This window comes from Pelodiscus sinensis, chromosome 3 (genome assembly GCF_052426305.1).
Source record: "Pelodiscus sinensis isolate ZL-2025 chromosome 3, ASM5242630v1, whole genome shotgun sequence".
Taxonomy (NCBI): Eukaryota; Metazoa; Chordata; order Testudines; family Trionychidae; genus Pelodiscus; species Pelodiscus sinensis.
In genome coordinates, this window is record NC_143054.1 from 87,263,330 (window position 1) to 87,291,158 (window position 27,829).

The 27,829-nt window shown below is 38.9% G+C and overlaps 1 protein-coding gene across 1 annotated transcript in view; it reads right to left on the reverse strand.

Moving 5' to 3' along the window:
- The window catches only part of MAN1A1 (mannosidase alpha class 1A member 1), a 184,119-nt gene that overhangs the window by 39,143 nt on the left and 117,147 nt on the right, over positions 1 to 27,829 (reverse strand). The window contains exon 5 of the mRNA XM_006123079.4: positions 24,655 to 24,749. Within this exon, the coding sequence (XP_006123141.3) occupies positions 24,655 to 24,749 (95 nt within the window). The remainder of the gene's footprint in view (positions 1 to 24,654; positions 24,750 to 27,829) is intronic.

The window sequence follows — 27,829 nt, forward strand, 5'->3', positions numbered from 1 at the left end:
TGGATTTATTTGGGGGTTTGGTCCCATTTGTGGGTTTGTTTCCTGAGCCCTTACAGATGAGCCTCCACAGAGCTGAACTGGTTCAGTGTCTGTGCAGTTCTGCTAGAGAATCTGGCCTTCCAGGACAGGGTGATGGGGAGTCCCAGGAAGCAGGAAGGCAGACATCAACGGCATCACCCTGGGACAACCCTAAAAGGCCTTCTGTGATTGCAACCCATCACAGTACCTACTCCACGTTAACTTAGTGCTATTTAAAGATTACTTTAAAGCAAACTAAGTATTCTTTATTTTGTTCATACACCATATACATAGAACTCACTCCCCATAGTCAATACTGTGGGGATGTCTACCGAGATATCTAGCAGACATTTTTTTCCTTACTGTAATATTAATTAACAAGGCTTTTAAAATCTCAAACTTTAAGTTTATTTAGAAGGGCTGATATTAGAAAAGTCACTTGAAATAATATTCATTATAAATATTATTTATTTGTATTACTGTAGCACCTAAGAGCCCAAGCTGTAGACGAAGACCCTGCTGCGATCTGTGCATCTTTAAATGACTAACTGGTTACGCTAGGCAGATGGTTTTGTTTATTGCTCATTTTAATGTTTTCTATGCAAGTGTCAAAAGGTAATAGGATACATTATGATTATGAATATTACAAGTCAATGTTATTAGGTATCTTCCCTTATGCCTCAACCCAAAGAAAAAAATGTCCATGGGTACGTTCCATTTAGGTTGAATTGATTGCTACATCCATCTTCAGTTTCCATAAGTGATACCTTTGTGAATCAGTTCATAATGGCACTTCTAATAAACATTCATACACTGCAAAAGTTCTTATGTCCAGTTCTCATTTGACCCAGCCACTTTTTCAGAATAGCATTGTTACAAGAATCTCCTTAGCAGTCATGAAAAAGGTCACTCGCAGCATAGGTCTTTATTTATATGTTCCATGTCTACTTCTCATATTAACTACAATATTTTGAAAGTCTCACCTCTCATATTAACTACAATATTTTGAAAGTCTCACCTGCCACATAGAAAGAGAGCATAAATAAGTCAGAATGATAAATAAAAACATAACGGCTTTCAACTTTTGTATTAAATAAATGAAAGGAATCAACAGTTAACATAGAAGCTGTTTTAAACATTCAGCAGCATAGATGCTGACAGAAAAATAAGCTACCTGTGAAGAAAACTGTCCAACAATGCGCTCTCCCTGACCACAATGATTCTAATGCTCAGACGCATCTTGACAGATAAACAATGTAGGTTCTTTTCTCAGTAGATATTTTATATTCTACTGCAGAGTACCACATCAGAAATGCATCCTTAAGAATAATTCTCCATTTCTCCTGAACTGAGGCTAAATTTGACAAAGCAAAGGGCCAACTTTTTTTATCAACAGAAACAAACTACAGGACTATAATCCAATGTTTGGAGTTATGGTACAGGGAAGAACGGTAGGCATTTGATAGAGAGTTTAAAATGTGTCCTGTCCAGGATTTTCAATAGCCTCTTGTAAATTTGGGTGCCCAAATTCAGATACTAAAAAGGACACTTGGTTTTAAAAAAAAATGCTGAGTATGCTCTGAAAATCAGGTTCCTTTGAAATCTCTCAAATTGGGCACTCAAAATCATTACTTTGGAGTATGATTGCTTACCTATATACACACACACAAAATACATACAGTACACACACACACGTACGTGCGCCTGGTCTACATTAGGGGGCAATGTTAAGCTACGGTACGCAACTCTAACTACCTTGGAGTCGACAAAAGTGTGTCCATTTAGCAGGTCTTTACTAGGGATGTGGTCAACCAGTAAGCATTACCCTTACTGGTTATGGTTAACTGGTGGGATGGAGCAGCTTTCTACCCACATCAGGTAGGGGGCTGCTCCAGCCCAGCAGGGCCCAGCATGCTGCAGGCAGGGGCACTGCTTCAGCTACCCCCATTTAAGTGGTTAACTGATTAAACAGGAGTTTACATCCCTCATCTTTACTAGACCCACTAAATTGGCTCTCTCAATACCGCTTTACATACGAGGCAGTCACTTACCTCTCTCTCCTGCACAGGCATGTAAAACCACCTAGGGACTTCCATTACCTCCCTGTGCCAGGTAGCACTGTGGAGTGAGCAGCCCCTGTAGGCTACCACTTTCCTTCTGAATGTCAACATAGTCTTGCCTCTATCTCTGTAATATCCAGGCAAAGAGCTGGTGTGGATTACTTCCCTCAGAGCAATGGTGAGTGGGCTGCTCCTGGAGTACAGGGATTTATGTGTGTGACTTTTGAACTCTTGGGTTTGGCGGTACTGCATCTATTGCTGTTGGCTAACTGTGGTTACTAGTCAAAGTAGTCAATATGCACTCTTGGTTACCTTGATTGTGTACCTGTCTTTATTCAGTTTAAAAACAAGTAGTCCTCCTTGTTAACCCTTTCTAGTCTTCCTTCAGTGGTCAAATGTAGTACATTTATTATACTCAAATGGGTATTGATTTATATTTTGTCCCATATTTATAAGACGACATTGGATAGTGTTCTGCAATTGAAGGGTTAGCATACCAGGAAGCACAGGGTACTCAATTAGTCAATTTAGATGTAATCTCCCAGGGGCAGGTTTAAATCCAGGAGTCAGCTGAGCTTTCCAAGTCCTTAGAAGAAGGAGGGAAGGGTGAGGGCTGGGAGTGAGGACCAACATTTTTCCCAACCCTCCTTGAAGACCTTTGCCCTGATGTTGCTGCTGCTGTCACTGTTGCTGCTGCACCATTGCCTGGGTGAGAGGCCTGTACCTTTAGGACTAAGATCATTTGCTGCAGGTGTAGCCTGCAGCCACTACCAGTGGTGGGCTTAAACCCAGGAGGCTGCCACTGGTGGTGGGCCACGCCAAAGCGGGGAGCCAAAGGAGACTGCGTGTGAGAGAAAGAGCGAGCGAACGCGCTTATTTTTTTCATGCTGGTGAGAGCAGCACATTTGTTATTTTATGTGTGGTGGCCTATTCAGTGCCTAGTGAGAGCAAGGAGGGCAGGAGAGGGTCCTTAGTGAGAGAAAGTTTCCCCCTACATGCCCATACTGAAGGTCAAGGACAGTGTGTGTGAGTGTTGTAAACTCCCCCCCCCCCCGATTATGTGTTGAGGCCCATGCAGGGTGGTGAAGAGGGAGGGTTCACATGGCATAGTGGGAGTTATGACAGGCAAGGTAAAACATGGTGGTAAGATCAGGATAGGCCAGCTGAGGGGAACGTGGTTTAGACAATTATGGGCTATTCCTTGTTCTGGTTCTGTTCCCAGCCTCAGTTTTCTTGGGAATCTTAACAGCTGGCCTTCGGGCCTGTTGGTGCTGTTGTTGAATGTCAGGTCGGTATCCCACAAAACAGTTCTCAGACAGCATTTAATCCCAAACCAGTGTCTGGAGGCAGTGATGAACTGGATGAGGTCAAATAGGCTGAAGCTGAACCCAGATAAGACTGAAATCCTATGGATCAGGAAACCATCTGTTTGGGAATGTGGTGTATTACCTGTTCTGTACAGGGTCACACTCCCCCTGAAAGAAAAGGTATGCCGCTTGGGAGTCTTCCTGGACCCCTTTTTAACATTTGAAAACCAGATTTCCTTGGTGGCCAGGAGTGCTTTTGGGCAGCTTCGGTTGATCCGCCAGCTGCAACCCTTCCCGAACAAGAACTTGGCTACAGTGATTCATGCTCTTGTCACATTCCAACTGGATTACTGTCATGTGCTCTATGCTGGGCTGCCTTTGAAGAGACTTTGGAAGCTTCAGCTGATCCAGAATGCAGCTGCTCGAGTTTTACCTAATACTCATTATAAGGAGCACATTATGCCAGTGCTCCAACAGCTGCACTGGCTTCCAGTATGTTTCCGAGCACAATTCAAAGTCTTGGTTATGACTTATAAAGCCCTAAATGGGTTGGGACCAGGGTATTTGAAGGGCTGTCTCCTCCCATATGGACCCGCCCAGGGACTGAGGTCGGCTGGGGAGGCTCTGCTCCATGTTCCTCCACTTATGGAGATAAGGTTGATATCTATGTGGAGTAGGGCCTTCTCAGCCTTTGCCCCTAGGCTATGGAATTATCTGCCCTGTAGTATTCGCATGGTGCCAATAGTGGCACAGTTTCAGCCCCAGGCCACTCTTTTTACTCATGCTTTAATTTGTGTTTAGGTGTGTGTCCCCCGTCCCTCCTCTTGAGGTGGTTTAGCAGGTTTTATGTTCCCTCCACTTTGGGGTCTTATATTTTATTTTAAAACACAATAAATGTATTTAAACAAATTTCCTAAGCCACCTTGAATATTTTAAATGGAGAGGCAGGGGCAAAAATATTTAAAAATAAATAAATATATAAAGAAATCCTGTGTCTGTGTATGATAAGAGGCAAAAAGACAGACACACAGGATAGTGGGGTAGTAAACTAACAATGCACTTTGCTATCAGAAATGCAAAGGTTTTAAATGCTATTTTTCAGTGTTATAATTGAAGAATTATTCTAACTTGTATTAATTAACAAAATTATTTTTAATAAAAATTAATTTCACCACAGGTCTTAAATATGTTTCCTGCAATACACTAATGAATAAGCTGAACAATTCATGTTTCCTGATACTTCATGCAATAATGGTCTAATTAATCTGTTTCTAAGGGCTAAAAAAGCAGTAGGGAATAGAATACATCAGAGGAGGGATAGCAATAACGCATGCTAGTGGGAACTACTTTTAATAGAATCCCCTAAAGAAAAGTGAACAGCAAAGCAAAAATCATTAACAGGATTGTAGCGTTCTGCCATCCATTTAATAATAAAAAGAATGTACAAGAGAAAGCTATTAAAGCAAAATTCACTACAGCAACAATCTGCATAGTTGGGGATGCTGAATAGAGTCAATATCAATATAACAAGAATTTTCAGAAGCCAAAACACTCTTTGAATTGGAAATTGACAAAGAGTTTTGACAGTATTTATGAAAAGAATGCTTGTATATATAATATTCTATAGTACTCAGAGTAAATTAAATCCATTTGTCTTAGTCTAAAATATATCTTTGAACATATTACTGTTAGTGCTTTAAAAACACCATGCTATACCCAAGATCTCATAATATATGAATAACCAAGTTGGGAGCCACTAAGTGTTCTTACATGACTACTGAGGGTTCTCTCTCTACAGGGGGAATAAAAGGATACTAATCACACCATCACATTTCAGCTGTCCCAGCAGGAAAAGTGGTATTTTTCCTCTGCTTTCACCATAAAAAGTCAGTTATTCACTCAGCTATATATTGACAAGCAACATATTCACTCTGGCAGTATCTTTTTTGTGACTGCTCTTCACATACAAGAAAGCAATTTAAGCCATGCTCTTTTCAAGAAGATATGGTTCTACTCAGAAATTTAAAAGTGCTTTACTGGTTATCTAGAAAGTATGTTCAGGAATGGATTCAGTGATTTACAAGGGAAATAAAACATGCAAATATTCTGTACCAATTATGCAGCTGAACCCATTTTATCAATAAACTAGAGGACTCTTGATAGAAAACTGCCTGTACCCTTACGCATATAACATGCTATTTCATTTATTCCTTCCACGTAATGGTTTTTACGTTTGCTTGTTGTGCCTTTATTTAAATTACACTGCAGGTAATCTGAAGCAGGAAAAATATTTTCCTATGTGTTAATGCAACATCTGTGACAATGACACTCCATTCCTGATCTGGGGTTTTGGGCACTACAACAGTCCAAAATATAAACCAACAATAAAGTCCAACAGAAAAACTATTTTACTCAGTGATTGATTTGTTATAAATAAAAGCAACAGGTATCTATGAGGGTTCATATTAGAGATGTTAAATTTATTCAACTAATCGACTAGTCAATGAATTTTCCATCGACTAGTCGACAACCAGAGGAGCTGCAGCAGGTTTAGCTTCTGTCCCCGAGAGCTAACCCTGCTGGGGCTCTGCCTTTTAAATGTATTAAGAGCCAGTAGGCTCAAATACATTTAAAAACAAAAGTGCAGCATCAGGGACAGGTGTGAGGCAGGAATCAGCTGATTCCCAGCTCATGCTCACTCCCGACTACCCCCTGCCTCCTCTGAGGAGATGGTGCTGGGGGAACTGGCTTTTAAGCCAGCTCCCACCAGCACTGGCTCCTTCCCCCTCCCCTTGTTGCCTCCAATAGAGACAGCAGGGGGTGAGGAATCGACTATCTGATAAGCTTCTGCTTATGGGATAGTCGGCTAGTGATTTATATCCCTGGTTCATATGTGCTTAATTTTTTCCAGAAGCATGCATTTCCTGAAATCAGCAATGCTGTGAAGAGAATGGAGGCTATTCTAAAGACTACAAAAAAGCATCTCCTTCAATGCTTCTCCCTCAATCCATACAAAAGAACCAGACATTTCTCTCCACAGACAAATTGACCCATCTCAAGTTTTAAAGCTGCTTCACAAAAAGTTAACCAAACAATAATAAAGTAACCTGCAGTAACTGAACTCCTCCTTGCCTCAAAGTCTAGAAAAAAGGTCTCTTCCATTACAGATTAGCAACCATGTCCAAATAATAATGTTAAAAAATGTGAAAATGTCAGCTTCTTTCCAAGGTAGCAAGCAGTTATTTTCTGAAAGCTACCATCAATTTTCAATTCAGGATAAGGTTTCATTGTTCCTTCCAATTTGGTGGAGATTGTTCAGATCCAGTGGAATCTGTGCCCATTTACAAAGACTTGATGCTTCAAAGTGTTAGATGGGAGCGTATCCTCATTTATCAGTTTATGTAAATAATTTCATAACATTTTATAAAGCACTATATCACAACCTTGAAAATTAAGATTTAACAGCCCACTTTAAGATAATTACTTTTATAATGCCTAAACTATGTTTATTATTCTAAATATGGATTTTATCCTTCATTTTTCTGAACTCATTTCATCCTCTTACGTGAGCTCCGTGTCTTAGTCCTAATAAAATATTTTAAGTACATCAAAATACACTATATTGATACATCTGGAAGTTACAAATAATTAATGCCTTAAAATGATTCAACTACAATTCACTTTTTTTTTTGGTACTGTATGTGACATGATTCAGTTTTGTATTCTTGGAATTAAATTATTCTAACTTCATAGAAGCATTATTATAATACACAGTGGATACAAAGCGTTGAAATTTTATTTTAACACTTAGTGCATCGAGCAATCATATCCAGAGATATGCACCATGACTGAGAATCCATTTATTAATTTTTAACACAGCAATTTTATTAACACTAGTTTCAGATACTGGGTAACTTGTCATAAGACTGCAACTGTGACATGCATCATGACATTCATTAATGCCTTACCCATGTTCATTTTCATTATGTACACATTTATAAATATGTATATATATTTAAATATGCGTAACACACATAGATCCCCATGTTGATAAAAGTGGCTGCCTTTCTGATCTCTACTGTCAAAGATTCTACATTAAAGAATATTATATGGGATTCTGTTTCACTGTTTCTGTTTAAAGCCACAATCTAGTTGGCCAATTTTTTAAAATTTTATTTTTCAAACATTTTAACATATCTTTACAGACATATTAAAACACTGTGACAAAAACAACAGGAGTACAGATTAAACAGAAATATTTATGGATAAATAGTCATTAGGGTAAAATAAATAATTCCCTAAAAGCCACACTGCTTCTCACAAAAGGGGAGAAACCAAACATTTTAATTCAGTAGGAAATGTCCCCTTCTCTCAGCCTGTAGCAATCTTCCTTTCCTCCGTACCATTCTTACCTTTCTCCCATAAATACATCTGTCCTTGGATCATATATTTTTTGTTTTTAATCTGTGGGTCTTATCATAGTCATAATCCTGGCTGGGCTCATCAAAATCAATGGCAAACGTTCAGCTTCAATGGAGAAGGATCAGGTACTAACAATTCCTTTAGTTAGCATCAAACGTTTTAAAAAAGGATCTAGGTAGCACAGAATGCCTTTCCTGAGCAAGTTCCAAAGGCATGAAAAGGTGCACGGTTGGCTGCAGGGAAGAGGACAAACAGGGTAACAAGATTAGAGTGGAAGGGAGTTATGCTTTTTAGACCTTTGGTGACAAAACAATAAGTGTTTACACTACAACATTGGGAAAAACACCCTGTTCTGGGAACAAAAGACTTCCACTCCTGGGAGAGTCTTTTGTCTTTTCCCCTCCCTTTATTGCTGACAGAGCCAGTATGGACTCTGCTGTTTGTTTTATCCTGATAATTGGCCTCAGCCAGTATCCTACAAGGACCACTCTTATGGCTGTGCTCAATGATTTGTGATCTCTGCTGCCCTGAAGGCATGCACTCGTCCCCTTTTAAAGCTTCCAGAAGTATCTAACAGCTGAGTGTGATGCTATGTTTGAGGAACAAAGAACAAATCATTGGGGCGCTTCTGTTCTTCCCTGCAGTAGAAACACAGGAGCAGGCAGACTGCTGCTGCAGGGGGAAGGCTGGGAGAAAGCTGTGCTACTTTGACATTCCTTAGCTAAGAGAGCTATGAGGGAATCCCAAGAAGTTTAAGGATCAGGTCCACCTCCCCACTTCACTGTGGGATGCTTATCCACATTGTGTTGCTTTGTCTGTTGACAGGGTGCTAGCAATGTGGCTGTGAAATGTCGACAAAGACTGGTTTGACTGGTTTTCATTTTTGGTGACTTTTGCATATTGACAATCCTTTTGTCGCCAAACCTTCCCAGTGTAGACATAGCCTAGATAAGTAGGCAGTGACAGAGTTAGAATTATGTAGAGCCTTTAGGAGAGGCAAGAAGTCTGAACCTGATGTAGTAGAAAAGGGAAAAAACAGAAGGGGAGATCAAGCCCCTGATTCAGCAAAGCACTTAAGCATGGGTTAAAGTACTTTGGTTTACAGTACTGGAGCATACATTATTAAAGATCAGGCGGTACATAGAGTTAAGTACAAATAAAAAAATATAGGAACATCTTACATTGAAAAACTGGGTAGACAGACTAATGTAATTGTCACTGTATAAATATCTTGCATTAAAGGCTGTTTGAATTTGAGAAATGAGGACTTCTTTATGGGAATCAATAATATTCAGTAAAAAACTAAGCATTTTGGTTCCTCTCTCCAGCATCAAGTATATTTATACATTCACAATTTTATCCTTCATTACCCATGACTATTCCTAATTGAGACGAAAGTCAAAATCCTGTTAAAAATGCATATTTACACCCTCCCCCCCCCTTTTTTTAAACAGGCTCTCTTTTTCCATCACATACATTTTTAATAATATATTATCCAGTAGGAGCCAGTCGATTTACTGATAAAATGCTATTTTGCTTTTCACAAGGTACATTTCTACTAACTGAGACACTTCTGGTATGCTGAAAGACACCCATGTTATTCATACTGGAAGAGATCCATGTTATTTTTATTGTAGTACTCAGCTTGCACCTCCTGATATAATATGGTACAATCCAACAGACATTAATTCATAGTGGGGAATTCTGCAATTTAATTTATTAACTTGCAGTCCATTGAAACTACCACACACTCAATCATGGAATAAAGAGAAATCAAAAAGAAAGCCTAGACAATGTTAAATTTGATTAGGACTTGTATAATTACACCTCACTAAAAAATTAAATAGGAATGTCTAGGGGACTGACTGAAAAGTTAGCGTCCTTGTGAATAAACTGCTGCACATGCCTGGTTTGTCCTCAGGTTTTACATAATCATTGATACAGTGATCTTATAAAGACATTGCAGTTTTCCCCTGGTGCAAGACTTTATAACCTATCAATTAATTACATTCTAATGACCCTGTATCTTTTCCTGTCGACTCTTTATGATTACTTCAGACAACCAATATTTTCACATAATGGTTACCCACCTTACAGATGACCGACAGGTATTTAAAAAGGAATTAACCTTAGTGTTACATAGTATAGGTTGGACTTCCCCGATCCAGCACGGGATCTGACAGGTCCTGGATGAGGGATTTTGCTGGACCAGAGGAGGTCATTATTGGACTCCTGACACTGGCTCCCCACCTCCTGCTGGCCCATATTGCCCTGCCGACCCCCTGGGCAGCCATCACTGCCATGGCTCCGCCGGGCAGCCCAGCGCTGGGTCTTCAGGCAGCCCTGCGCACCACCCACTGGGGTTTCCTGAGGTATCCTTACTACCTGCCCTCCACCGGGACTCTTTGGTCCTGCAACATTCATGCTGGACCATGGATGTTGCTGGACCAGAGAATCCTGGTTAAGAGCATTTCAACCTATAAGGGTGCAGCATGCCATGACTCACGGGCTCCTGTCTTGTAATAAAAAGTTATAATGCAATACATTCTTCATCTGAATTTAGTGTAACTAAAACATCCATCTAAAAATTCTTGAGTATCCCTTTAAGATTACTCATCTGATGAAGTGGTTTTTATCCACAAAAGCTTATAATTGCTAAACGCCACAGGACAGCTTGTAGTCCTTTAAGATTAGGTTAGTCTAAAGACTTGTTTTTTTGAAGAGACTAACAATCATACTATGTTATAGAATATCTATTGTTGAGAGAAGGATTATTATTTTGCAGTTAAAAAGTTATTACCATTAATTAAGTTAGCTACATTAATATTAATTTTATTCAGTACTCTTTGCAATAATCTGTGATGTAAATCAGAACAAGGTAATTCCTTAGGATATTCCCTACTTCAGGGTAATTTCTTCCCTTTGAATTTAACTCCAGATGATTCACTAGCACTAGAATAGGTTGAGAGAGCTACATCCCCTACCCAGCAGGGTGGAAAGTATGTCTACTTGTATAATATGGTGTAGAATTCCAGTTTAACACGAACACATAAATAATGCTGCTCATTACATATACTAATATTTCTATCACTTCAGTTTAAGACATTTAATTGAGAGCTGCTTAAAATAAACCATGAAATGTTAAAGTAGATGTCATTAAGTTTTAGAGTAATTCTCTTATTAAAAGTATAGTGATTTTGATCATAAAATGAGAAGTAGGCATACCAATGGTAAAAGAATTAGCATAATACCAGGACCATTTAGAGTAACTGACCAATCAAATCCCCAGGAAAACTATCTTCTTTGAATCTGATCAGATTCAATAGGCACATTTTCCATGCAGATGATATATTAATGTTTTCTCTAAACAATCACATGTTTTTAATATATTAAATTTATGAACACTTCATCTGGTATTTTCCTATTTTTTGCTTTTTCTACTATTGATATAATCAGAACTATAATTTTTTTTAATTAAAAAGCTTTATAAATAAGATTTTAATTTGCTCCCAAACTAACTACACAGTATTTACAACATTCAAGCTATGAATTTTGTAAATGTAGCATCACAACTTTTATGACTCAGTTTCCCAGAAGTAAAACAAGGTACAAAATGAGCAGCAGCAGTTCTCTCACAACTTGTCATGATGGTACAACCCTAACTAGAAAGACAACCTACTACAAGGCTGAAAGGTAGCTCAATCTTCATGCGTTTATCCTGACACAGAATATGGGAGCCAAATGTTATAGCTGTTTTATCAGTGTGGCCAGCAGTCTCTGGAGAACTAGCCTGACCACCAACTCATCTCACATAAATCATTAAACAACCATCAAATAAATTAGTTAAGATGACTCAGTGAAAGGCTCCAAAAATTCCAATATGAAACCCAGGCCTTGGCGAGGCAGATGGGAATGTCTTTCTAGCCTGCTATGGGATGTGTAGGTCCAAGGACTGGAGAGCGACAGGGAAGTCTTTAAGGTAATGGAGTTGAGCATCAGCCAGCAAAGAGCCATGCTCCCTAAAATGGGAGGTCCTGAAGAGTAGTCTGCATCTCCTTGGAGAGCCCAGACGAATGCAATCAGGATCTGTGCCTCATGACCACTGAAGAGGCAACTATGCTGGTTGCTGTGTCTACAGCATCTGACACAGTCTGGAAGGTGCTCTGTGCTACTGCTTTGCCCTTTTCTACTCAGGTGACCAGCTCCTAAGCTTGATCTTGTGGAAAGCCCTCCTAGAACTTACTGATGGAATCTCATAGGCTGAAGTTGTACCTGCGCAGGAGGGCCTCATTAGACACCTGAAATTGCAGGCTGGCTGCCGAATACATTTTTCTGCCAAACAAATCCAGCCTCCTGACATCTTTACTGTTTAGTGTGTAACTCATCTGGCCCTTCTATCCCTCTCACTGATTGCAGACATGACTGTGAACCCCGCTAGAGAGTGGGTAAACAGGAATTCAAATCCCTTTGCTGGGACATAGTACTACTTCTCTGCCTTGTTGGAGGCAGGCAAAATGGAAGAGGGAGTCTGCTACAAAGTCATAGCAATTTTTAGGACCTCCGGGTGGATGAGCAACACGACCGAGGCTGGGGCAGAGGAGGGTATGTCATTAAAAAGGCTGTCTGAGTCCTCCACTAGCTCCTTGATCTCCATGTTCAGGTTGACAGCCACCCTTTTGAGCATGATCTGATGTTCCTTGTCACCAGGCTGCTTATTTATGAGGAGCCTACTACCACATCATCTAGAGGTGAAGACTTCTTTCACTGCAGTGGGAAAGGCAGCTTCCCTTTGCTTGTCTGTGGATGGTTCCTTCCGTGTCAGGGCCGGTAGCCTCACCCCTGCACCAGATCTAGCGCTGTGTTCTGACACTGGTCCTGGCAGTGCTAGGGGCTGTTTGGCCAATAAAGCTGTGAGAAGTGGTGGAACACGGAATCAGTGTAACAGCAACATTTTACAAGGTGCACTTTAAATTATGAATCTACATAATCCAACTTGTTTACAAAATCATATTGGGGATCAACTGAGTAAGCACAGTTTCTGTACTGTATTTGCTGAACACTCAAGTGTGTTGCATTCTTCATTGACTGCACTGTCTAATAATTGCATTTGTTTGAAAAGTGATAAAAAATTCAAATCAAATTACATTTATTCTTTAAAGGGGTGTATTTTGTAGTCTGTGCATGCTCCAGGGTGTTGCACACCCTACAGAGTATGAAAAACTGAAATGGACATCCAGAGAAGCCGAGCAGAAAGCCTGCCTGACTTACTGGTCCCCTTTTAATATGTTTTCCTGAGGGAGCACTTAATGTAGACAAATATACCAAGATGATGCAGATGATTTAATTGAGTACATAAAGGAGTCTTTGACAGACTAATAAAAATACCCTCTTCTCTATACCTTGTAGAAATCACTTAAGGGCAAATATCAACACTACAGTTCTACAAGATATACTGTATATACCTACTATTAAGATCTAATGTTAATAAATACTTTCCCCAGCTATTCAATTATAAGGCCACTGTGGAGATGCACAGGAACAGTGTCTCATGGATATCAGTTAGAAATAGCAGCCTTTTTGCTGAGAGATTATTTGCTTCTACTGACATCTCTAAGAAGTTAACTTTCTAAAATAAATAAAAATGTACTAATTTATCCTAAATTTAAACCCACAAAGAAAAAATTCTGAAACAAAAATGTTTCAGAAATAGCTTACCTGCCAATAGCAGTCATTCTGTGAATGTCTCAATTTTCTTTTTAATAGCTTTTAAATTTCCCTACAGTTGTGCAGTTTCATTTTGTCCTTCCCTCTGGTGTCCCAGATGCTGAGTTGTGTTAATGCCTCAAACACAGCTGCTACTGGAATTCTATTACTGTTTGCCTTGCTGAGGGTGTATCATTTTTTTTTACTAAGTGAATTAACTTTTGGGTTATTGAGATAATTTAGAAACACTGACATGAAAACACTATTTTCTTCCTCCTTCCTCTATGCTCTCAGGACAGAGTAGGAGAAAGGACTCCTGGAGACACAGCATTCAGTACTAGCTGAAGAGACATACCATGACTTCCTGCTCCATACTGTGCTTTCAAATGATATCCGTGAGAAAAAAAGATCATGAAAATCCATTCCTGCTATTCCTAGTAATCAATGACCTAGCCTATTGATGAATAATGGGAAAATCCTAGTCCTCAAAGAAAACTTGCTACAGGCACACAGCGCTCACATTCCCCATCTAGATCAGATCACCCAGAAAATCTATCTGAAGATTCCCAGTGAGGCTTGTGCCTGACACGTAAAAAATATGGTGGTTTTGGGACAATGCACAGCAATCAGAAGCATGGAGACTGGTGGAACTCAGAACAAAGTACTCTTCCTCTCGATGTAGCCAACCTGATGTAGTAAGGGGCATGTTACACGGTTGGATCACAGGGGTCCCTGTGGGTCTGATACCTAGTGTGCCGGTCATGTCACTGAACCTGCCAACCTGTCCTCTGGGCACCATACCATCCTGCCTGTCCTGCTTAGCCAGTAACTCTAGTTGACCAAGGCACGGAGTTGGGGTAACAGCCTCCCAGCAGAGCAACACAGACACTGAACCAGGTTAGCTCTGGGAAGGCTCAGCTAGAAGGTGGTTGACAGTACCCAGGAACACAGCCCCAAAGGGGACCAAAAGCTCCGTATAAATCCATCTTACTCTATATAAAAGTTTCACACAGAGAAATTTTATCAGTTTGCCCTCTTAATCAAACATATGCACAGTGGTTGTTTCTCTCACCCTTTCCCAGGTAACAATTATGTACACTGGACTTGATAATGAACAAAAGTGTTTTTAATAAGTTAAGTGAATACAAATGAAAACAGATAAGTTTAAGTTACTGAGCCAAAATAAACAAAACATGCCAATTAAGCCTAATACACTGCCGTGAGTGGTCGCGAGTAAGCAAACCACCCCCTTCCCTTGGGTTCGCTAGGACTGTGCAGAACTCTGGTCTGCCCCCTTGCTTACCTGGGAAGTCGTCAATAAATTTAGACCAAGTACCAATTTGTGTTTTAATTAATGAGCATAACTATATTGATGTTGCCACTTAATGAATAACAAAGTTAAAAGATAACAGCTAAGAATTAAAATATAATGAATAAAAAAAGAAAAATACAAAAAGCAAATTGTTTCTGCTAGCATGATTACAAGGATACTTAGTGATGTCAGCTAACATCTAGTTTTTTAATTTCTTCTAAATTAATTTTTTAAAAGAATTGCAACTATGAGGATCCTTGATCTTATAGCTTATCAATATTATTTTGTTTTTCTTGATTTTTTAGAATCTTTTTGTTAAGTTTTTTGACCCACCCGATCAGGTGTAGCAGCATCTCTCTACTGGCCAGGTAGAGGACGACAAATGCTGTTTTGATGCCTGCCTCGGTATGGACCTCCTGCCTCTTGTTGTCAGAGAGCAGCATGTGCGTTCAGTTTCCAGAATGAGTTGTAGATGATGAGGTACCCGCAGTTGTTACTGCAGGGTATTTATGGCTTGATCTCTCATTGTCTATTCAGTTCTGTGGTTAATTTGAGATGCAAAAAAATTCTCTCTTAAGGGCTAGCGAATTAGCTGAGGATCTTGTAAGCAGATGCAAAGAATTGTTTTTTACACCAAATTGGCGAATGAAATGAAGCTCTTGTAATTAAATGCAAGGAATTTTTTCTACTGATACCAATTTTGGTGTGTTGAAGACCTAGAGACTCAGATGAGGATTTTTACTCTTACAAATTTTACTGCTTATCCTAAATTATCATGTTTCCTAACACACTCCTTCTTAACTGCAAAAAGACAATTCATGTAGTCTGTGGTAAGGCTACTTCCTCTTAAACATAGCTGTCTATGCTTTTGCTATAGAATTTTTGAAGAGCTGCTAAGCATACATGACATACACTAAGACTATGTCTAGACTGCAGGCTTCTTTCGGAAGAACCTTTTTTCAGAAGAGATCTTCCAGAAAAAGTCTTCCGAAAGACAGCATCCACACACAAAAGGGCATCGAAAAAAGTGACCTGCTTTTTTGAAAGATAGCGTCCACACTAAATGGACGCTATCTCTCATTAAAACTATGATTACTATGGACGGAGTGGCCACGAGGGCACCCATGCTTTTTCCTCTTTCCTCTTCTTTTGAAAGAACTCCCTCTTCCCCATCCACACATGCCTTTTTCCAAAAGAGCTCTTCCTTGTAGAAAGAGGATTACTAACACCAGAAAAACCCCTCTGTTCTTTCAATTTACTTTCGGAAGAACATGATTGCAGTATGGATGTAACTCAGACGTTTGTGAGAAAAATCAGTTGTTTTTCCTGACAAAACTCTGTAGTGTAGACATACCCTTATAAGAGAAACAGATTCAAAGTATGTTCCTCGCCTCTTATCCTTGGTTCAAGTAAAATTTTACAAGACAATTGTTCTCTCGCTCTGCTCTGGATCTATAGCTTTTTAGAGTTCTTTGGAGTTCGGGTAAACTGAGAGAAAGAGACATTTCATACTTTCTCACATGACCTCAACTTTCGAAGCAAGGTCACTTCTAGGATTCAATTAATAGGAGAAGACAGTGGGGCATTCTTAGGCTCCAGGATGTCATTAGCTAAAACACAAACAACCTTCCAGAAGTTTAAGGGCTAAATAAAAATGGACCTACGGAAAAGTCTCACATTTTAAGGAGCTTAAAAATATAAAAGTAGACTGTGTCATTTATATAAAGGGTGAGGATTGTACATATTTTATATATTTTGGCCTGAAAATAGACAGGATTCCTTAAAGATTATTATGGTGGAGGGCAAATGTCGCCAGGTCCTGCTACAGTTAAGACTGGCATGATACCTGAAGACAGGATGTTCTGCAACAGATCAGTGGAATGATGACTCAGGGTACATCTAGACGGTGGCGCTTTTAAGGATACTCTGTCTTAAGCAAGCCCGTTATTTCAAAATATAACGGGCTCGCTATTCCGACATCCCTGTAAATATAGTTCCATGAGGATTAAGGGACTTTTCAGAATAGCAGTTTATTTCAAAATTTGGCACTGTGTAGACAGCACCAAATGACAAAACAAGCTATTTTGAAACTAACTAAAAAAAAAAAAAAGCTATGCAATGTGCATAGCTCAATTGCGTAGATTATTTCGAGCTAAGGGTTCAGTGTAGGTGCTCTCCTTCACAGAGCTAATCTTGAACTCTGATTAGATGTGGATTCTTTGGCAACCCTGATTCCTCCTCAGCAAGAGACTTCCCAGATCCAATTGTGATTTTCTCTCTTCTTAAGAATATCGAAGGCTCCTCAATATTATGGCAGCATTACCACAATAGAAACCCAATAATATGGTAAAATATGCGGATGAATTTAAAACTTAAGTTACCAGGAAAATAAAATAGGCCTAAGTAGAACTACACAACTCAGGTGAAGTCCTAAAAAATTGTAAATTTAAATAGAAAATTCAGGCAAGCCTAGCATTACAGACAATAAAGATTCCAAGTCTTCAGTATATCATAGTTGTGTTACGAAGTGTTCTAAAAAACTCACTATTACCCCCACCCCAATATAAATACATGGTTGCAATTATTTTTGAGGAATCTGTTTTGCATGATTCACTTGAGCAGTGTAACAATATACCACGTCAGCACAGCTACGATTCAATTACAACCTAGGAATGACTCCAGACAACACATTATACAATAGGAATCAGCCATGATTTTGTAATGTACTAAAAATCTTATACACAGACGATTGGGACTGAATATACATGCAAGTATCCCAAGACAATACTGCTGATCTAAAAGCTGAAAGGTTCATTATGGTAGCCGGGGTAGGGAACCTCTCTTGGTTTGGGAGCCGCTGACTCACAGAAAAAAATCAGTTGGGGGCTGGCTGCACACAAGTGAGAAGCAATCAATCAATCAATCAATCAATCAATCAAATAAACTAAAATAAAAAATCCCACCAAAAAACACCAAAAACCATCCATACAAAAAACACCACATATCCATGTGGCCCCTGACTGAGGAGAAAGACACTCCCTCATACATCAGAGCCTAGTTTGGCCCAGACTTTAGATTCCCCATCCATGCTTTAAGCATTTGTGAGAAGCTCTGTGTGGCTGAGTAATCAACTTAAGGCTACACCTGCAATGCACTGACTCCCTGGCTCATCCTCTCCCATACGCTTCTCATGCACTGTGGCCTGGCACTTCCTACATCTTCCCCCACCCTCCCAATGCTTTCAGAGGTGGTACGAATCAGGTGATTCATGTGCTGCAAAAGTGCTGGGATGGCGGGGAAGTGTGAGGTCCCAGTGCACGAGAGGGAGACAGGGGAGGCCCCAGGGCAGCCCACTGAGGAGAGGGCGGCCATTCATGCAACCCACCCACTATTTGTGGCATCCCATCCCTGATTTAAGTATTTTGAAGATTTGGGGGTTTTTTTTCCCCAAAGAACAAAATCCACACAGCTGATTCTATTAAATACATCAGGTTTTCTATGCTACTCCCGATTAGGAAGTGAGTTTAACACACAAAACAGCATTCATTATTATTACCTCTCACGACTTAATGGGCCTGGTTTGATTTTCTTGTGTAAAGAAAGCAGTGCATTTGTAATACTAGTTCACTGCAATACTGATTTATTTTAAAAACTATGGCAGAGTATTCCAAGACTGATTTGCACACATCCAAATCTAATACACCTGAGTAATTTTTATTTTCTCCTTATGTTGCAGAAAAACAGATTTATCAATAAATTATGAAAAATGTAAGTTGATAAAACTATTACAGTAATTGCACTGGCTGCATTTATTAATTTGTCACAATTAAGTCAATAAGAGTTTTAGTAACATGCGTATATTAGTTGATTAGTTTTGAAAGTGATTATCGTAAGAACTCTATTTAATTGGAAGTCTCTCAATTTACAAGGAACATTAAACTCTCAGTAGCATTTTAAGATTATTCAACATATGCAGGTCAATTACCAGTAATCACTGTTTTATACAAATGTTCCATAAAAACTACAGTGTGACAGTGACAAAGATGAAAAAAGAAAGTGCTTTAATTAATGCTGCTGAGCTTCAATTGACATTTTCAGAATGAATGGGCATCTCTAGTGCTTTTACATATAAAGCTTTCCTGAAACTGATGCAGTTGCAAAATTGAGTAAAGATTAAAAAAACCCACACAAGTCTGTGTCTTAAAACAGATGAAGATAATTTGTCATGACTGCTAAGTCACAAAACTGCACTAAATGTACTCATGCCCAGCTGCACTTTAATTTCCAGATTAGAAAATCACAATTAATTTTCTTAATATTGCTATGCCACATTTCTTCTTCCAGTTAATAAAAACAGATTGTAATCAATCATTGTTAACCCACGTTGCAGAACAGTGCTGCGGTTATTTCCATATAAGAGACTCTGCACAGATTTTTTTGTATGGCACCCTTTCTGATTTTTTTTTAAAAATAGTATTGTAAGAAGATGTTAGAAGGGAAATAAATTATAATTGGATTTAATAGAGTCAGGAGAAAAGCCACAATAGGCTTTATGGTAAGGATTTCTTAAAGCGTCTTATAAGAATGGACTACTCCACTGCACCGCAGAGTATTTTAATTCCTATTTCAACTATATTTTGACAAAGTATAAATTTTACAAAATTTGTCTTTTGTAAATGGAATTTGTTGAATGATTCAAGAACACTGTTAGGAATACTTAGTCATAATTAAAGAAGGTATTCCTTTCTCTGGTGGTTTTTCTGGTATAGTTAAAAACTATTTAAAACACTAAACTTGTCTGACTGTCAGAGCATGAACTGTGAAATTTACAAGAACAACTGAATTGATGTGGTAAAGGTAGGAAATTGCTTTTTAAAAATATATAGACTAATGGGTATTTGAAGAGCGCTTTGAACAATTTAATTTAGAAATATTTTCAATTGAATTGGAACAATGTTTCACTGAACAGCCTGTTACTGTGTGCCAGAACTAATATCTAAAGAAAGTTTTATGGGGGAACATAGTTCATGTGAGTAGAGAGAATTAAGCAGAATGAAGCCTATATGTGATATGAAAAAAAGAAATTAGTCTCTGCCTTTTGTTTATTTATAAATACATAATGAAGACCAGAAAGGATCTTGCTTCTGCTTCTTTACGCAGCAGAAATTAATTTTATTCTGCATCAGACAGCAGGAAGTCGATGAATTTTCTCCTGGAAGAGCAAGGATAACTGGAGAACTAGTAATAGGTGTATGTTACATTAGTTTCCAAAGAAATGATGTCTGATAGACAGGGGAAATGATTAAATTAGAACTCTTAACATTCTCAGATGCCTGAGAAATTATGGGAGATTCAACTAGCTTTTAGATTTATGTTTTAGAGATCTCATTTTCCTCCTCTACAACTATGGATAACTTCCAAATTTAGTGATAAAGCACAGTATAGCATTTCATAGAAAAATTGAGGCACTGAAAAATTTTATAAAAACCACACAATATTGTGTTATAAATATTTTAGATAATAAGTGAAACTGAGCCTATGAGGTTTCTGATTTATTAATTTCCTCTCACTTGTTTTGATCCTCTTTCAAATTTTTAAACGTGTTCTCACTTCCATTAAGTTTTCTTTAAGTACTCCAATTACATACATTGCTCTAAAAAAGGATGATTACTATTTCTTTAACATGAACAAAATGTTTAAATGAATTGAACAGAACTATTGTTTCTTTAGATTAACAAAATGTTTAAAGATATTTTGACTGAAGTCCAGAAGCTCAAACAGAAACATTTTAAATGCTAAAAATCTAAATCTTTCCTCAAACAAGCAAAATGACAGCTGACAAAGACAAAGAATATTATTTCCAAAAACAATGTGATTTGAACACTTACAGTACATTTGAAAATTTTACTCAAGATAATTTATTTTAAGATCAGAATTCCGAACTTTGGGTTTCCATGCATCAGTTACATTTCCTACTAAACTTAAAAGGCACAAATATTGACTTATAACCATTCCCAACTAAATCATCCCAACCAGGGTGTTGTCAAGTCGGGACTTAAAAACCTCTAGAGACCATGACCAAGGTAAGGATTTCATGATCAAAATTATATACAACTGACACCCTGCTTTTGAAGTATAAGGTATCATTATATGAATCAGTTTTTCTGCACCATTTTAAAAAGTGGTCCTTCATTACCATGATCTACATAATATTATTAAAGATTGTATACTACTATGTTAGGACATTTTCTTTTTGGAAGACTGAAGAGAGAATTTATATAGTATATACCCTTAGACTATGTCTACACTGCAAGCTTTTTGCAGAAGGGATCTTCTGCAAAAGCTTCTTGCGTAAAAGCGCGTCCACACCTAAAAAGCACATCACAAAAGCGATGTGCTTTTGCGCAAGAGAGCGTCCACACTGCATGGATGCTCTTGCGCAAGGAAGTTCTGATGGCAGAGCACCTGTGCTTTTTCTGATAGGCTCTTTTTGCGCAAGAAACCCCTGTTGACCATACACACACCTTTTTCTGCAAGAACTCTTGTGCAAAAAGGAGTTATTCCTCTTAGAAAGAGGTATGCCTACGCTGCAAAAAGCCCTCTGTCCTGTTGATTTATTGTAAATTTTCTTGCAGAAAAATGAGCTTGAAGTGTGGACACACTATGATTTTTTTGTGCAAAACCCCGTTTTTGTGAAAAAACCCTGTAGTGTAGACATAGCCTTAGAATGAGATGCTATGTTGTGCTTCCTACTGGAGTGTTGGCTAATTTGTGCCCTCAATTCTAGGCTGCTTCAGGGATTTGGATAGATCTGCAGCTAAACTCAGATAATAGCAGAACTCTGATAGCCATTCTCTATTGTATATTGTAATAAATGAAAACCAAAGGTTAGCCTTCTAGAAAGACATTACTTATTTGATACAGAGATATTTACAATGCTCAAACAGCATAAAATGGTGTTTTGTTAAGGCCACTTTTTCCCCTCATTCGAAAAATGAGGCATGTTTAGTTTAGAATAAAGAAGACTGAGGGAGAGTCCTGATAATCTTCAGATCTGTTCAGGACTGTTGTAAAGAGGATAGTGGGTCAACTGTTCTCTACTTCTACTGAAGGCAGGACAAACATTAAAATGTCTTACTCTGCAGCAATTGAGATTTAGATTAGATATTAGGAAAAAATGTTCTAACAGTCAAGATAACTAGGCATTAAAAGAGGTTACCAAAGGCGGCTGTGGAATGCCCATCATTGGAGGCTTTGAAAAACAATTTAGAAAACCACTTTTCAGGGGAGGTCTAGGTATACTTGATTCCATCTTAGTACAAGAGGTTGGATTAGATGACTCAAGATCCCTTCCAGTCCCACAATTCTGAGATTTGAATAACTACTGTATTCAGTCTGTTCAGATTTCAGTCAACCAACTGCTTTCTCACTTTGTAGAACAGAGAACTGAGAATAAAGCTGAAGTCCACTTTTAACTTGCAACAGCTGTTTAAAATGTAAAAACAAGACATACCTGAAGCTATTATGACCAGATGTTATTCTCAACCTGCATTCAAACACTGTCAGTAGTCTATGTAATGTACAAATGTGCCCATTCCTGGCATGTGAGTTAACAGAAAATTATACCACAATCAGCTCAAATTTTCTCCTTACTTCTTAACTGTTCTTATGGTTCCCATCTCAGGTTTGTTCATTCCATCTCTTAATCCTGTCCTTACAGATAGCTCCCTTATATCTCTGGTGGGTAATGAGTTGGTGGAACCTATGCAATATTCCTCTCACAGGACCAACACTTCCTAAACCATGTGGGGGGGGGGGGGGGGAGGGAAGGGAAAGAAAGGGAAGGAAAGGGGGAGAGAGAGAGAGAGCGAGCGAGCGAGCAGGGGTAAGGAGGTTTCTAAGAAACACTGCCAGCCTGTTGTAACTACCCAAATGATAATTTTATTTAGACTGGCTTTAACTTTCACCATATGCTTTTGTGTTTACTTATCCCCATTTTTTAAAATGTTAAAATACAATAAATAGACTTTACTCATGGTGAAGAGCTAGTCAGGACGTTAAAAATGTTATTCTAAAAAGGAACAACTTAGTGGATTAGCAGTAATGATACCTATTAACAAGTAGGTTCTTAAATAGCCTCCAGACTCCCTTTCTCCAGATCACAAGAAACCTGACATTTTAAGGCACAATGAAAAGTCCTTTATGTCTAAAAAGTGAAAATAATACTGGGTAATAGTTACCCTTGACTGGCCCAACATGAGTAAATTAATCCAAACTACTTTTCTGTATGTCGTAGCTTGCCTCCTAAGCCCGAAGTGTCAGTCTGGTACACAATCTCCTTTTCAAACGTTATAAACCCTAATCTTCCTCGAAGCAAGGGAGGCACAGGAGAAACCATCTGCTGATGTTAAAGCTGGACAAATCAATTGATTTTTCTGCTTGGCCAGCAAAAGAGTTGGTTCAGTTCTGAAAGCATTCAGAATGGGACTAAATTTGGGGAAGGGGACACACCAAACAACTTGGTGATGAATCCACTAAATTATTGATGCCCTGGAATAAAAGGCTGATTTTGATGAAGACGACACCATCAGAATTTCATTTCCAAGCTTCCTCAATGCACTTGTGGCACACTGATTGAAGCCATCAGCACTTCAAAACTTCCAGTGAGTTCATACCACCACCACGATTCCTCAGCAAAAATGGTTACTATGAGCAAATCAAACCGATCCTCTGCTCTGTGCTGGCTTTCCAAGCAACAGACTCAAGTTCAAGGTCTTGATGGCAGTTGATGGCCTGGGCACCTAAACAATCACCTAAAGCTCTGGGATGAGGATCAAAGTCGACAACTCCACCCTGGGATAAAACAACTTTCAACAATCAAGGTGAAGCTCATCTGTGCAGTGGACAGAGCTTCCTTTGGGGCCAGTCTCTCTCCTAGTGAAACTAAGGATCATCATAAACTTCCGTCCTTCCTTCACCATCTTCTGCACCGAGTGCAAGGTACATGTCCTTCAACCTGCCTCCAACCCAATGTGTTACCTGAAACAAAACCGCAGTAAACCAAAACACTGCATAACTTTCTTCCTGGGGAGAGTACGAGGAGAATTCTATCATGGGATAGATGTTACATTGCTTAATGCACTCCCAAAAGCGCTGTTACTCTGGAAATTAGAGAGGTATAAAAATATAGAATAGAATATGTTTTGCTGAAAAGCCTTTCCAAAAACTGATTTAAGTGGAGAAAATCCCTATTTTCTCTCTGAATCACATATCTGTTTTCGTAACTGAGGCATTTCCATTACTCTCATGCACACAATAGTTACTGTGCTGCCAGTCACCTAAGAAAAACAAAGTGGGTAACAGATTTAGGAGTTCACATTTGTTCTCTATTTTTAATGAATTTAAGTTCAGAATTGCAAAATGTAAGACTTTACAGGAAGTCTTCCCCAGTGAGCACCTAAAAAGACTTAACTTTTCTAGAATATTAAAACGTGATCAAGTTCAGTACCATTATGGTGGCTGTTCACATCAGCCAAGTTCAGAGTGAAAAAAGTTTTCCTCTCAATTGGCATGACTACTGGCAGTCTCCATCGAGAGCTTTAAGGACCGAATGGACATGACAACTGAATTATCCTCGCTGCTCAGAGGTGATCCCTTAAGGAGAAAGTCTAGAATATATACTGCTCAGACTACAAACCTGGGGGAGAATAAGCTGCTGCCTGTGCTTACACCTGTTCTGTGGATAAAGACAGGACTTCAACCTCAATTGAACTAAATGCAGCCCTTTTCATGCATGCTATATTCATAAACTATAAATCATGTTTATTTTTACCTCTTAATATTAAGCAGTGCCCATGGTATGCCAGTGGGAGTGTTAAATGCTGGTAGCAACTTTTCTCCAAGTTCCACTGCTTTCTTTCGAAATATCTGAAAAATAAAAACAAGCATAATATTAGACATGGCTTAATAGATAAATAGATGAAATATGCACAAAGTATTAGAAAAGTCATGTTATTGCTACTACTGGTAATGTTTTACAAAGCATCCCATAAGACTAAATAGCATAGCATCCTGAGGTTTGTGCAGAGATGTTAAAGAAAAAGGAAGATGCAATGATTTAGTACAGAAGGAAAAAAACTTATAGCTAGCATTCTATTTATAAGATCTGGAAGTACCTCAAGATGCCTAACTTTTAGCAGGAAATATAACAGAACATATGTTTAGGGGAAAAGTATCTCACTATTCCAATGCTGCAATACTTTCCAGTAGTCAACAGTCAGCTCAGGCTGGACAAAGAACTATTCTCAAAAGCTTTGAACACTCTCTGATCTCTTCAAGGAGAGAGTTTTCTAATACAGGGAAACTTCTCTAATTTAATCTACAAACCTATTTATGGACACCAATTACCACACTTGGATTTTCAAGCACTATTATCGGCTTTGAATCACAGGGGGGTTTTACATGACATCCAACAAGGAATTGTCCTAGGTGCATTAAATATCACTGATTTTCTCTCCAGCAATGACTCCTCCTCCAGCTCACTTTCTTCCATGAATAGATTTATAATACATGTTTTTAGATATCAATTCTCAGTTTGATATAGATCATGATTTAAATTGGCATTATAGGTCAGATTTTTTCCAAGAAAGAGGGGGGGAAAAAAGCACCTCCCGCCTTTGTACAGATGTGTGTGTGTGTGTGTAAATAACTACATTTGCTAGTGGATCAGTGCAAGAGAAGAAAGGGACAGACTCATTTACTGTCTTATAAAGAAAAGCAAGTTGATAAACAATAGTGTACTTTCCAAAAGCCATTGTTATATTTGTAAACAATGTAGGTATTTATTTAACAAAGGATCTCTCATTTTTTGGCATAATTTTAGTTGTTGGGTTTAGTATGTGGATACTAGGTAGTGATAGTGATCATGGTCCCTTCTGGCCTCTGACTAAAGTATTTGTGTTAGTTTCTAAGGGGTCACAGGACTACTTAGTTTTAAAATTACAGATTAACATGGCTATCCCTCTGAGAATTTGTATCTAGTCTTAGTTTCCCATGCAACTATAGTTTCCCCATTGGGTCCCATATCTTACCAGCCTTTGTGACTTACTCAATTCCATGGTTGGAGTTGCAACAGAAATGTGTCCGATTTTGGATAGATTAGTTGCATTCTTGAACTGGAGGAGTTATTTGCATGAGTTGGAGCTTCAGCTCCACCTCCGGCTCTCAAACTTACTTTACTCCAGGGAAGAGAGGTAGGAACTGAGTGCTGTGAGCAGGGCCAAACAAATACCAAGAAAGATTTAGTAGAGATTTGACAATGGGGGAAAACAAGCAATTTGTTCAGGGTGCTTTCAATATCCAGTTTGTTTTGGACTCTTCTAAGTAGTCTATTGTATTTTTACATGGATTTGGCCACAAATTATGTCTGTGCCCTCCAGACTGCTTTATTATAATGCAGTACATATGGAGTTAATATATAGGTAGGGCCCTACCAATTTCATGGCCAAAAAAAATGTGTCATGGTCTGTGAAATAAGCCTTAGCCTGTGGAATGTGATGTCTCTTTGTTCCTAAGAGCACTACATCAAAAGGGGGCTTCCTAGCTCGACTAGGCAAGAGAAAGGTAGAACTTGTCCCTTCCCTGCAAACTGTTCTGGTAATATCGGGGGAAGGGACCAGAACAGATTCACATCCAGGTGCCCTCCCTGATGCAGAACACTGAGACTAGGCAGCAATTCCTGCAGCAACTCATGGAGTTGGACAGTCGAGGGACAGGACTGCTCTATTTCCTGCATGGCTGCTTGGAGTGAGGAGCTACAAGACCAACCCACCTCCAGGTGCCTCCCCTTGCTTCAGGATGCTGTCTGGAATGGGCAGTAGCCTGAGGTTCCCAGCTGGGTGTGGGGTAGGGGGGTGCAGCATTTTCTGCCACAGTACAGAAAAATGAACAAGTACTGTCCCTCCCGCGAAGCTGATCAGGACTAGCAGAGAAAAGCCCCTATTTTGGGTGCTCCCAGCAGCACAGGGAAGAGCAGATCCACTTCTACCTCTTGGAACCTCCTGTGGTTGCAGGAAGGTCTGAAGTCAGCACACAAGTGAGGATGGCAAATCCCATGGGCCCCTTACAATGGATATGTGACCCCCTCCCTCCATAGTCTCCGTTTAGGTGGGGGCCTCACGGTTACAATACTATAAAATTTCAGGTTTAAACAGCTGAAAATGTGAAATTTACCAATTTTCAAATCCTATGACCATGGAATTGGCCATAAAGTATGGTGAATTTCGTAGGGCCTTATGTACTTAGAAGCCACAGCTAGTGCAGAAGTCAGCTGTCTTTCTGCTTGGGGGTACCAGCTATAGGGAACATGTGATAGGAAGTCCATGAAGACTGCACTCGTTTTTCATTTCTTTATGCCTGCAATTTAAGTTGTTCAGATTGATCTACAATACCAATACTGGGGTTACATGTGAGACAATATGGCATTATAGAAGTAGAGGTCAACTGGACAACTCATGCTGGAAGACCCTATATTTAACACATAGTAGCTGGGAGAATGAGATGCTGCCTAAATGAGGTACTGTGGGAACACATTTTATTTTGTTCAACAGGAGTCAAGGTTGATGGTTGTTAATGTTTCATTTTTAAATATTTTTAAGACGTGCTCTGGCAGAGTTTGAGTTGTATTTTATAAATAAAAACATTTAACTATACTATGGGATACTAGGGCATGATCATGATTTACCAATTGTGGTACATTATTGGCTGTATTAAGCATTATTAAGTAGCCTACACACAGGCTCAACAAGGAATATATCATCTTTTTGTCCAGAAGTAGTTATTGTAGTATTTTATCATGTTTAAACATTATCAAGATTTTAATGCTACCTTACTGAATTTCAAATTATTCACAAATCTTTTAGTAATAAAACTTCCATCACTCAGTCTTGTTATATTTACATCTCTATTTTGATGAACCTTGTTTTGCCTGTTTCTGAGAGAGACAAGGA